The 13,113-nt window shown below is 43.7% G+C and overlaps 2 protein-coding genes and 1 non-coding gene across 3 annotated transcripts in view; 2 read left to right on the forward strand and 1 right to left on the reverse strand.

Annotated features, from left to right (window-relative positions):
- Positions 1–3,046, reverse strand: part of megf10 (multiple EGF-like-domains 10) — a 28,196-nt gene extending 25,150 nt beyond the window's left edge. Inside the window, exon 1 of the mRNA XM_076163989.1 lies at positions 2,974–3,046. The gene's annotated coding sequence lies outside the window, so the exon portion shown is untranslated. The remainder of the gene's footprint in view (positions 1–2,973) is intronic.
- Positions 3,047–5,640: 2,594 nt separating this feature from the next.
- Positions 5,641–5,713, forward strand: trnaf-gaa (transfer RNA phenylalanine (anticodon GAA)). Its single transcript has one exon. It is a non-coding gene; the product is annotated as a tRNA-Phe (tRNA).
- Positions 5,714–7,269: 1,556 nt separating this feature from the next.
- Positions 7,270–12,847, forward strand: chsy3 (chondroitin sulfate synthase 3). Its single transcript, XM_076164356.1, has 3 exons — positions 7,270–8,481; positions 8,789–9,072; positions 9,696–12,847. The coding sequence occupies exons 1-3, from the start codon at positions 7,905–7,907 to the stop codon at positions 11,268–11,270; spliced, it is 2,436 nt and encodes an 811-aa protein (XP_076020471.1). The 5' UTR covers positions 7,270–7,904; the 3' UTR covers positions 11,271–12,847.
- The last annotated feature ends 266 nt before the right edge of the window (positions 12,848–13,113 follow it).

Here is a 13,113-nt window from a genome sequence, read left to right on the forward strand (position 1 = left end):
TGTGGCTGAGACCCTGGGAAGCCTTCAGTACAGCTCAGCATCTAACATTTATGACCATCTATAACATACTGGTCAGCAGTTTGACATTTGTTCTACATTAGATATATTAAAGATAGAAGCCTAAACCTAAACCTAATTATGTACCATCACTTACAAAGGGCCCTATTTACACTTCAGTACCTATTTGACTTAACAATACAACTGATTGGTGACGGTTTTAGTTTGCTTAGTGTGCAAAGAAGACTGCAGCTTCACACATCATATATGCACTCGCTCCTTCCCACCTCTACAAATACACACACAAGCATGCAAACACCAACACGCCATCCTCACCATACACTAACTGTAAACAGGTCCTGTTAAATGCCTATAAAAGTCAATAAAAACATCCCTCCTTGATTTATAGTTGCCAATAAATGTTGCACACATACATGTATGTCCATCTGCAGGAGGTGATCAGACGCCAAAGCTGTAATGCTAACAGCTTAGTCTCACAAAAATTTCTCAGTGTTGAGACAGAATGAGAGTTCCCTGAGGAACGCAATGACCAGGAGTGACCATCAACTAGGCTTGTGATGCCTTGGATCAATTGAAAATCCCAGATCTGTTGGACCATCTGAAACACTCCCAACACCTGGGCATGCTCCTGATGAGTCAGTGGATGGTGTCTAGGGAGATCTTCTCCCTGACCTGAATCAGGGCATCAGTGAGCTCCTGGACTGTCTGTGGCGGTACTTGGTGGCATCGGATGAACCCATACATAATGTCCCATAGGTGCTCAATTGGCTTTAGGTCAGGGGAATGTGACTCCCAGTCAATGGCATCAATGCCTTTGCCATCAAGGAACAGCCTCCACACTCTGGCTACACAACAAATCTTCTTGTGACTGCACGTATGGATGTGCCATCCTGGAGGAGCTGGACCACCTGTGCAACCTGATTGGGCTGCAGGTACCACCTAATGCTACCAGTAGTGACAAGGACACTAGCACAACACAAAACTAGAGAAGAATCATTCGGAAGGATAAGGAGAGAGCAACTGTCTGTAGCCACCACATGCCGAACCATTCATTCCTTTTTAGGGCTTGTCTTGTTTTTGTCTCTCCATTGCACCTGTTGTCACTTTCATTTGCACCAAAGCAGGTGAACTTGATTTAACAAGCACTTGTTAAACTGCAGGTGTTCTCCTAATGTTTTGAGCAGTGTTTATTGAATATCTTTCAACTCTACCACAAATTCTACCACAAACAGAAAGTGTTCAAACTGTACGTGAGTCATTCACAATTGTGAAATGTCTCGCTCTCTCTCGCTCTCTCTCGCTCTCTCTCGCTCTCTCTCGCTCTCTCTCGCTCTCTCTCGCTCTCTCTCGCTCTCTCGCTCTGGATAGTAGTGCTCGACTAGGAAACAAAGGGTTCCTGGTTTGGTAAGAGCACAACACTGAACCTCATAAGCAGGTTGGCTCCTTGCATGGCCCTGTCATCAGTGCATGAGTGTGTATGGATGAGTGAATGTGAGGTACTGTGTGAGGCTTTGGATAAAAGCACTATATAAGTACAGTCCATTGACAATAACAATGCATAAAGGCCGAGCTCTCAATACAAGAACAGACTGAGAGACTCAAACCAACCTGCAAGGGAGCATCAGAGCAGTCTGTGTAAAAGAACATGTATGCTCATGATACAGCATTATAAGTACCCCATCCTAACTGGTCCAAGCAAGCTGGTGCATTTTCAAGCTACTACTAATGGATGACCTACTCTACCACCTTCCCCATACAGTTTCAGGAACAGATCAGTTGTTTGCTCCTTTCTGACCTCCATAGGGAACCGTACTGATATCCCTGTGTCTGCTGTTTTCCTGTTCTTTTCAGGATCATGATGCTGGTTTATGACCCAAAGTTCTCATAAACATAGTGACATTGAGATTCTTTAAGTTGTCATATTAATTTGCATGCCTTACAATAGCATTCTATTTCAAATTATGTTGTTAACTTGTATGTTCTTCCAGATGGATTCAAAAGAAATTATATCAAATTAATTTAACACGACTGCATGTCAAACATCTGTATGTCTTCTACTTGATGCTACATTAGTGGAAAATGAAAATAAGCACCTCAGCAGCAATGCACCCACTTCTTATACTGAGGCACAGTGGCGACAATTTCCTTCAACAAAAATAGTTTTGCCTTGTGGCAGAGAGCGACTCTCTGTTTAGTGGTGTCTTACACATTCCTGGGACCTTTGCCGTCCAGCTTTGAGCAATGAGACCTTACCTCCTAAACTATCCTTATGTCTTATGTGCAGTTTACAGATGATTAAATGTTAGATGTTGCAGGACTTTTTATGTATTTAAATGTCCTGAACTACAACCTGAACTACAAAAAAACAACAACAAACAGATGACAGTAATTTCCCTTGGGATAATAAACTTTCATCTTATCTTATCTTATGAATTAAAATCTAAATCCTTTCAGCGAGAGTCACAATGGAAATCTATGTCAGTCTAAGGGAAGTAAAGGAGCCTATGTTGGAAAGGCATCTAAAGCTTGTTTTGTTCTGACTAATAATACTAAATGTTAAATACTCTTTCAGAGTGTTAAACAGGAAAAACTGGTGCACAAGATGAGCCAATTCAAACTCCTGTGGATCATGTATTGAAAACAATATAATCAAATATTAAATATTTCTGTATTATATGATTATCAATATTATTATTATTATTATTATTATTACATGACATATAATTTTTATCATTATCAGAAAATTAACTAATGATTGCTGTGTAAGTTGTAGTGGAATAAGACAAAGTCAATCACATAAACATGTATCACCTCAGTCGACTTATCCTTTACAAGATGCAAAAAAACAAAAACAGAACATGAATCTGCCTCTTATCAAACTGATAACTGAACATATCTCCGCCCAGAAATGATCAAATCACATATCAAAGTTTAATGAGTTGAAGGAAAGTTTACCTTCTCTATGGGGAGAGTAAGCTCCTGCTCCGGCTCATGAGTCCTTGTTTAGTCTCCTGCAGCACTCACAAGCTTCAAGTGTTTGTCACTCACAGTGAAAACGCAAGACTTTTATTCTGAAAACACCGACGTCACCGTTCCCTCCGCCAATCATAGACAGAAGCCATCCAGCTGCAGAAAACAGTCTCGTCCTTTAGTTACACCGGATTTATCTCCGCATCCGACAGTGTATGTTTCTAATGAATTTCTAATGAGTTAAAATATTAGTTTTGAATACCGAAATGATCAGAGTTTAGTATCTGCTGCACTAAATTGTGTTGCTCATCAGGGTAGCTACCGTTTCATTTGAATATAGCTATTTATCACCATCTAGTGGCAACTGTAGGGACATACGACAACATTTCTCTATTGCTCAAAGACTCATTTTATACCAATACAATATAACGTTCGTCAGAACAAAACTGTACATATTTGCAATGAATGACATTCTGTTCTAGAGAGATTAGAGTAGTAAAAACAAATATCAATATAAATGGTAGGCAACTCTGCACAGCTTGAAGTTGAAATATCCTGAAATGTGTACCAATATTTGTTTCCTAGTTAAACTTAACATCTCGAGTTATGAATGGTAAACCCACAATTCTGCGATTTTGTGTCATAAAAAGAAAATAAATAAATATTACAAATTTTCAAAATCAGCATCTACAGGACACGAGGATAATTTAATTTTTGGTCCAGTTTTCCCAAACGACCAAATGACATGGACCAAATCGTTTGTTTTATAAAAAGCCCATATCTTGGTCAATTTAAGAGCTAGAGCTCTAAAATTTTCCAATTCAGCAGGACCCGAGGATCATTTTCTGTAAGATTGGGGCAAATTAAATTTTTGGTCCAATTTTCCCGAACGACAGTGTAACCATGGACCAAATCGTTTGTTTTTTAAAAGCCCATATCTTGGTCAATTTAAGAGCTAGAGCTCTAAAATATTCAAAATCTGCATCTACAGGACACCAGGACTATGCTCTGTAAGTTTTGGGCAAAGTTAATTTTTGGTCCAATTTCCAAAAACAACAGTGTAAACATGGACTAAATCGTTTGATTTTCGAAATAGCCCATATCTTGGTCAATTTAAGAGCTAGAGCTCTAAAATTTTCAAATACAACATATACATTACATGAGGATCATTTTCTGTTAGTTTGGGGCAAAGTACATTTTTGGTCCAATTTCCAAAAACAACAGTGTAAACATGGACTAAATCGTTTGATTTTCGAAATAGCCCATATCTTGGTCAATTTAAGAGCTAGAGCTCTAAAATTTTCAAATACAACATATACATTACATGAGGATCATTTTCTGTTAGTTTGGGGCAAATTTAATTTTTGGTCCAATTTTCCAGAACGACAGTGTAACCATGGACCAACTCGTTCATTTGCGTGAAAATATGCTCAGTTGGGAGAGTGTTAGACTGAAGATCCAAAGGCCCCTGGTTCAATCCTGGGTTTTGGCAGATGTCACAAAAATATCGCCTCAACCATGCACCAAGACGTTTGTTTTCTAAAAGGCCAATATATCTTGGAGAATATCAGATTTAGAGCTCTAAAATTTGAAAAGACAGCATCTACAGGACACCAGGACTATTTTCTGTAGGTTTGGGGCAAAGTTAATTTTTGGTCCAATTTCCCAAAACGACAGTGTCTACATGGACCAAATCGTTTGATTTTCAAAATAACCCATATCTTGGTCAATTTAAGAGCTAGAGCTCTAAAATCTTCAAAATCAGCATCTACAGGACACCAGGACTATGCTCTGTAAGTTTGGGGCAAATTTAATTTTTGGTCCAATTTCCCAAAAAGACAGTGTATACATGGACCAAATCGTTTGATTTCCCAAATTACCCATATCTTGGCAAATATCAGATTTAGAGCTCTAAAATATAAGACTTAGACTTAGACTTAAGACTTTAACGGATGTTATATGTTATATGTTATATGTTATATGTTATATGGCATTGAGCAGTCTGATGGCCAGGGGGAAGAAACTGTTCCTTAGTCTGTTTGTTCTGCAGAAGATGCTGCGGAACCTTCTGCCGGACGCCAGCAGGGAGAACAGTCCATGGTTGGGGTGGGTGGGGTCGGAGAGGATCTGGTGGGCTCTGGATAAGCAGCGCCTGTCTGCTATGTCCTGGATGGGGGGGAGGCGGGATCCCGATGATCTTCTCCCCTGTCCTCACCACTCTCTGCAGAGACTTTCAGTCGGAGGCCCTGCAGCTCCCAGACCAGACGGAGATGCAGCTGGTCAGCAGGCTCTCGATGGTCCCTCTGTAGAAGGTGTGGAGGATGGGGGAAGGGAGGGAGGCTCTTTCATCCGACGCAGGAAGTGCAGGCGTTGCTGCGCCTTCTTCACCAGGGATGTGGTGTGAAGTGACCAGCAGAGGTTGTCGGACATGTGCATCCCCAGGAACTTGGTGCTACTGACAACCTCCACGGCTGAGTCGTTAAAAACACAGCATCTACAGGACACCAGGACTATTTTCTGTAGGTTTGGGGCAAAGTACATTTTTGGTCCAATTTCCCAAAACAACAGTGTATACATGGACCAAACAGTTCATTTGTGTGAAAAGCCCATATCTTCTCAGATAATATCAGTGTGAGAAATGACAACATATCAGCTGAAATAGCTCAGTTGGGAGAGCGTTAGACTGAAGATCCAAAGGCCCCTGGTTCAATCCCGGGTTTCGGCAGATGTCACAAAAATATCGCCTCAACCATGCACCAAATCGTGTGTTATTTAAAATAGCCCATATCTTGGACAATTTAAGAGCTAGACCTCTAAAATCAGCATCTACAGGACACCAGGACTATTTTCTGTAGGTTTGGGGCAAAGTACATTTTTGGTCCAATTTCCCAAAACGACAGTGTATACATGGACCAAATCGTTTGATTTTAAAAATAGCCCATATCTTGGTTAATTTAAGAGCTAGAGCTCTAAAATTTTCAAATGCAACATATACATTACATGAGGATCATTTTCTGTAAGTTTGGGGCAAATTTAATTTTTGGTCCAATTTTCCCGAAAAACAGTGTAACCATGGACCAAATCGTTTGTTTTTTTAAAAGCCCATATCTTGGTCAATTTAAGAGCTAGAGCTCTAAAATATTCAAAATCAGCATCTACAGGACACCAGGATTAGTTTCTGTTAGTTTGGGGCAAATTATATTTTTGGTCCAATTTCCCAAAACGACAGTGTATACATGGACCAAATCGTTTGATTATTAAACAGCCCATATCTTGGTCGATTTAAATTGACCAAAGATATGGGCTTCGGGAGAATTGGTCCAAAAATTAAATTTGCCCCTTACTTACAGAAAAGGATCTTCATGTCCGGACATGCTGATTTTGAAATTTTTATAGCTCTAGCTCTTTAATTGACCAAGAAATGGGCTTTTTAAAAAACAAATGAATTGGTCCATTGTTACACTGTCGTCAGGAAAGTTGGACCAAAAATTGAATTTGCCCCAAACTTACAGAAAAGGATCCTTGTGGCCTGTAGATGCTGATTTTGAAAACTTTAGAGCTCTAGCTCTTAAATTGACCAAGATATGGGCTTTTTAAAAAACAAACGATTTGGTTGTGCTCCTGCAAGAGAGAATAGAGGGACAACATCTGGCTTCAACTATTAAAACCCTGGCTGCTCTCTTAACAAATGTAAGTGTCTGCTTATAGAACACACAGGCACACACAATTATACACACATATTCCAATTATAGTACTGTATTACGATTAGAAATCAAGATTTAGCTAGAATACAGCAATTTAGTGATATCTAACAGCAGTTGTATATAGCTACAATTACATTTCTCAACTAAACATTGTGTATCTGTAAACCTCAATGTTGTATTATCAGTTTGGAAAGATAATATCTGTCATATCGGTATATCGTGGTCAAAAAAGAAAGAAAAAGAAAAAAGTCATGGCTCTGAGTTCCAGAGGCTGCCTCTTGGGGCGCCATTGGTGATTTGTAAAAATCTGAGTAATATTTATTTTTGAAATGTTGCATATTTTAGCCTTCAAATTAAAGACACAAGCGTCATCAGTTTTAAAATACGTATACAGTATATATAACTGATATGATATAAGACCCCACATAGTTTATATGTGTTTTATTACTTTATTTGTGTTTAAGACATTTTGCACTTCCTGTCGTTTTGTGTTCATTTGATGAACAGGGCTGAAAAATCAGACCGGAAGTCAGTGTGTGTGTAAGTGTGTAATTGACAGCGGAATAGAGGGAGGGGCAGCAGCGGAACAGTTACACACACGCACACACACACACCATGGCGGAACCTACCTGCCTCTATAGCAGACGGGAAACGGGCCGAACACTTTGGGTTTCACTCACAAAACAACCAAGTGGACGTCGGTTTGCGTGGAAGTAAAGCTCGCAGCCCCGGGGAGCGGGTCTGCTGCTGGACCGTGAACGCACCGGAGACGTCGGGGGCTTAATTAAATGGACGGTGTTTGTGTTTGTGATGTAAACTGGACTATCTACAGCGAAGAAAGTGACTTCATGCGTTCTGTCTGAAATGACGGGGAGAGTAACGAGCTTCTGTTCGACAAAGGGAACGAAATGATGGCGGGGGACTGAGTCGGGCGTTTTGGAGGCGTTGAACGCGGTGGACGGTGGAGCTGTGACACCGTTTCTAACGTGACAGACTTAGCAGCGAGACTTCTCTCATCAGAGCGGGGACATGTTTTATTAACTACATGCTGTTGGAGGCGGACAGTGGAAGAATCCGCACCGGACAGGACGCCTGTAATGTCCTTCACGGTTTCGATGGCTATACACGTCAGCACCTCCACACAACGGCACCATTCATACAGTCATAGTCGACATTCACCGGAGAAGTAACTGCCTAGTTTGTCCACCAGCCATGGCTCTAAGGTCGAGAAGACCGTGGACGAGCCTGATTTTCGGCGTCTTCCTCGGGTTCACCGCGTCTTCGTGGCTCATCGTACCCCAGGTTCTGGAAAGTAAAAGAAAGAAATCCCCCGTGTGTTCGCACTACAGTGACGCAGCCGTCGGCAAAGTGCCAGAGCTCCTCGACAACACCGCGGCTATCAGAGACCGAGTGAGCCCGCCGTTCAGCCAGGAGGAGGACGTGACCTACGGCACGGCGAACGGGAGCGGGGACGACGGGAAGCCCCTGAACCGGCCGCGACGCTTCCTCTACGTCGGCGTCATGTCTGCCAAAAAGTACTTAGCGTCCCGAGCCGTGGCTGCGTACTCCACCTGGGCTAGTTCCATACCGGGGAAGGTGGAGTTCTTCTCCAGCTCCGGGTCCGGCTCGGTCCCCGTGCCGGTGCCGGTCCCGGTGGTGTCGCTGGCAGGTGTGGATGACTCCTACCCGCCACAGAAGAAGTCATTCATGATGCTGAAATACATCCACGACCACTACCTGGATAAATACGAGTGGTTCATGCGGGCAGATGATGATGTGTACATAAGAGGTGAATATAGCGTGTGTGTGTGTGTGTGTCTGTGTGTGTATGTGTCAGCTCAGTTAGGATATGCTCAACACTTTTAGAACAAAAAGTGTAAAGACGCCAAACCTACAGAATTTATTTACACAGTTAATAACACAGTGTAAATAGATTATAGATTGCAGAGATGTTGTAAACCTGCAGCTATTACACAGAGGTGACAACATAAAAATGTAATCTGTAATCTATCCTTTGGTGTTAAGACAACATTTAATACCTATAGATACATTTGAGGAGCATCAGAAGACGTCTAACTGTTTACACCTCCCCCCAGGTGAAAAGCTGGAGCTGTTCCTGCGCTCCCTGAACAGCAGTAAGCCTCTTTACCTGGGGCAGACTGGGCTCGGCATGGCTGAGGAGTTAGGCAGGCTGGCCCTGGAGCCCGGAGAGAACTTCTGCATGGGCGGTCCGGGGATGATCTTCAGCAGAGAGGTGCTCCGCAAGATGGTCCCTCACATCGGGACCTGTATCAGGGAGATGTACACCACCCACGAGGATGTGGAGGTGGGCCGCTGCGTGCGACGCTTCGGAGGGACACAGTGTGTGTGGTCCTATGAGGTGAGGAGGGAGTCGAGCCCCGAGCCTTCACGGGTTACAAAGTTAGTGTATGTAGGTGTGTCAGTGTTCACACATCCAGTGAGAGGAGGGGGGGCACACTCAGCCAACTGAAAGTGAAAGGACTGTGCAATGTCAGCAGCAGCGGCAGTTTACCTGCCACACAATACTGAGAGACGTTTAACTTCCTGCCAGCCATCTAACTAATGAGCTCAGTGCTCTGCGCCTCCAAGCGCTCCGTGTTGCAGCATGAGGAACGGTAAGCTGAGCTGTGTGCTCAGACTGAACACACACAGAGGAAAGTGTCAAAAGAACACTGATGTTGGTTTTAACATGCAACGCAGGAAGCTGCAACTGTCTCTCCTCTGTCTTCATGCTAAGAAAGAGTAGAAATAGCACTTTAACACTGCTTCTAGTGTGTGAAAGACCTCTACAGTGTGTGAGCAAGGGTCAACTTCTTAGGTCGGGTCAGGATGGTAACAAGGCCTTTGTTGATTGACAGTGACTGTAGTATATTAAGTGATGAAGGCAGAGGAGGAGGAGGAGACGGTGCACCTGTCCTTTTAGCAGTCCTGTAGGTGTGGTGATCTCAGTGGTCTTACTGTGGCGATGTCACTCTCTCACAGATGCAGCAGCTGTTCTACGAGAACTACGAACACAACAAGAAAGGTTTCATCGAGGAACTCCACAGCAGCAAGATCCACAACGCCATCACGCTCCATCCCAACAAGAAGCCGGCGTACCAGTACCGGCTCCACAGCTTCATGCTGACCCGAGAGATCTCCAGGCTCCGGTATCGCACCATCCTGCTCCACCGCGAAGGCCTGATCATGAGCCGCTTCAGCGAGACGGAGGTGCAGTGGGAGGACCAGCAGCTGGGCGCTCCTCCCACGTACATGCGCTTCCAGCCCAGCGAGAGGAGCGACGTCCTGGAGTGGGACTTCCTCACCGGCCGGCATATGTATTCTGTCGGCGAGGGCAAGATGGCCCGACAAAACCTTGGCAGCTCGCTTGGGACCACGCTGGATGACATCATACTGCAGGTTATGGAGATGATTAATGAGAACTCCAAAGTTCGCGGGCGTGTAATCGATTTCAAAGAGATTCAATATGGCTACCGCAGGGTGGATCCCATGCACGGGGCAGAATACATCCTAGACTTGCTGCTGCTCTACAGGAAACACAAGGGACGCAAGATAACCGTCCCCGTGAGACGGCACGCCTACCTTCAGCAGTCCTTCAGCCGACCCTACTTTACTGAGTCTGAGCGATTGGACGTGGCTGAACTCGTAGCCGCCATCAACTCCGAATCCCAAACACTGTCCTTCCTGTCCAACTCTCTCAAGTTCTTTTCCCCTTTCCAGCTCCACGAATCCACCAGGGAGATGTGGGAGCAGAGCCAGAGGAAGGTCAACATCCTGGTGCCGCTGGCGGGCCGCTACGACGTCTTCGTCCGCTTCATGGAGAACTTTGAGAAAGTGTGTTTGATACCCAAACAGAACGTTAAGCTCACCGTCATCCTGGTGGACAGCGAGGACAACGACAACAACAGAGGGGCTCACAGGGAACTGATCGGGGAATACTACAAGAAGTATCCCAAAGCCGACCTGTCCGTCCTCCCCATGACGGGAAACTTCTCCCGAGGTCTGGCCCTGGAGCTCGGATCCTCCCAGCTCCATAACGACACCTTACTCTTCTTCTGCGACGTGGATCTCATCTTTGACAGCAACGCCCTGCAGCGCTGCAGAGACAACGCCGTCCAAGGCAGACAGGTCTACTTCCCCGTTGTGTTCAGTCAGTACAACCCCAAGATGGTGTACGCCGAGAACAACCCCAACGACAACAAATTCGTCTTCACCAAGAAAAGCGGTTTCTGGCGAGATTACGGCTTCGGGATAACCTGCATCTTTAAGAGCGACCTGCTGAAGACGGGAGGTTTCGACACGTCCATCCTGGGCTGGGGGCTGGAAGACGTGGACCTGTTCACCAAAGTCATCAACTCGGGGTTAAAGGTGTTCCGCAGCCAGGAGCCGGGAATCGTCCACATCTACCACCCGGTCCACTGTAACTCTAGCCTGGAGCATAAGCAACTCAAAATGTGCCTTGGGTCCAAAGCGAGCACGTACGCCTCGGCCACACAGTTAGCAGAGCTGTGGCTGGAGAAACACGTGGAGGTGGCGTACAACACGACATCATCCTGACCTTCTGGCTCCGCTGCTACATACAAGGTTACCTCAACTCTGCTTTAACTGCAGACTGCAGCAGACTTTACATGTGTGTGTGTGTGTGTGGCTGTGTGTGTACAGAGGTTACGGTGTGAATGTCAGAGGTCATTGTGGGTCTGTCAACTGTATTTATAAAGCGCCAAATCACAACAAACGTTATGTCCAGGCACTTTTACATGCAGAACATTAAAAGAAGCCCCACACCAGTGACATCATGGACACAAAGGATGAATGAGTTTTGTGCTGAATGAACGTCTAAGCATCTTAGTACAGCATCACATCCTCCTCTCCACCAACAACAATCAGGTTTTCCTCTCCGGTTTGTTGGGAACCCCCAATCAAACGGGTCCCAGTCAGAGCCGGACAGTAGCAGCAGACGCTTACCTGTCTGCCCTTTGCTTTTAACACCAGCAGCAGTTGTTGTTGTCGTTTGTCGCCCCAAACTGATGGATTCAACATCGCTCGTGTCTTTGTGAGCACCAGAGAGGAAACAGCCTCTGCAGGATTGTCAGGATCAGTGAAGTGACATCACATCCATGCTGTTAAATGTTACATTTCCATTTAGAGTGAAACATGCGGTGCTATGTCTAAGATGAAGCCCAGGTCATGGACTATATTACATTCAAATGTTTATAATCTATGATATATATTTTCTTGTAAGTGCCCTCCAAAGAGCTCACATGGTTCTATTGCTGTGCTCCAACTATAACATGACAGTTTCTATGGTAACCACATATATGAATACGCTGAAAGAACTTCCTGAGTGCACTTCCTGTGCGGCGGAGATGACATTGAAACTCAGGAATAGGGAATCTTTGATGTAGAACAAATACAAATCTATCGAACAACACACAGGCTGTGATTCATCGACATATGACATCATTCTCTCACATTCTCTCTCGTGTTTTTATCAGTATTTAAACGAAACTGAAACAAGGTTTAGTCCTCAAACTCTGACTGAGGGACAAAGATAAAAGGAGTCAAACCTATTCCTCATTTCTGTTGTTGGTACTTTGGAGGTTCTTCCATGTCTAGATTGGGTTTGTTGAGCTTACATCAATGCCGTCTACCGTCTTGGAAGTGTCTCGCATATCTTGTCTCCATTGTCTTCTGTCCTATAACGGAGCTCCTTTTTCCTTTCCTATGTTTGCCCCTCAGCTGGAACTCATCCATGGCTGGGATTTGACTATATACTGTAAATACTGTAAGTGTTGCAAATGAAGTGTCCTTATTGAATTCTCAAAGGGTTAATTGTGTCTTTTTATAAGCTCAGAGACTGATAATTGATTAAAAATAGCAATATTATAAGGGGGTCGAGCCAGCAGATTGTAGTCACGTCAGATTAAATCTCAATTAGAAGAATATATTGAGCTATAATTCTAAATATCTGATTTCTAAATGATCTTCAGAATGATTCATTATTGTTATTATTATTATTATCAACCTTTAAACCTTCACCTTCTGTGTTATATGATCAACCTAAACACGTCAATCACAAACCCTCTTTTCTTATTTTTGTAAATGAAACCAAACAACAAATTTAAAAGTATTTTTTTACTTTAAAAAGAGGAAAGCTGTAAACTTTGGATGTGTGTGTGTCTGTGTGTGTGTTCACCTTTGCTTGAGAGAACATGTGATTTGTATGTTTGGATCCCTGATGTTTCTCTTCTATTCTGTTCATAAAGGATGAAACTGAAGAGTAAGAGGTGCTCAAGAGGACATCAAAGTCATTTATTTATTTTCCTTACTGTATCATAGTTGAATAAATACAAATATCAGTAGAATAATACTTTTAGAGTAGAAGTTTTGTTTTTATAAA

The sequence above is a fragment of the Genypterus blacodes genome, unplaced genomic scaffold (assembly GCF_046128005.1).
Source record: "Genypterus blacodes isolate CSIRO-AG114 ecotype Tasmania unplaced genomic scaffold, CSIRO-AGI_Gbla_v1 ptg000133l_1, whole genome shotgun sequence".
Classification (NCBI taxonomy): Eukaryota; Metazoa; Chordata; class Actinopteri; order Ophidiiformes; family Ophidiidae; genus Genypterus; species Genypterus blacodes.

What these genes read in the sequence shown, in the direction of transcription:
- chsy3 (XM_076164356.1), top strand. Translation starts at nt 7,905, where the DNA reads ATGGCTCTAAGGTCGAGAAGACCGTGGACGAGCCTGATTTTCGGCGTC. An exon ending in TGATGATGTGTACATAAGAG is followed by an intron (nt 8,482 to 8,788) that starts GTGAATATAGCG and finishes ACCTCCCCCCAG; the next exon opens with GTGAAAAGCTGGAGCTGTTC. An exon ending in AGTGTGTGTGGTCCTATGAG is followed by an intron (nt 9,073 to 9,695) that starts GTGAGGAGGGAG and finishes ACTCTCTCACAG; the next exon opens with ATGCAGCAGCTGTTCTACGA.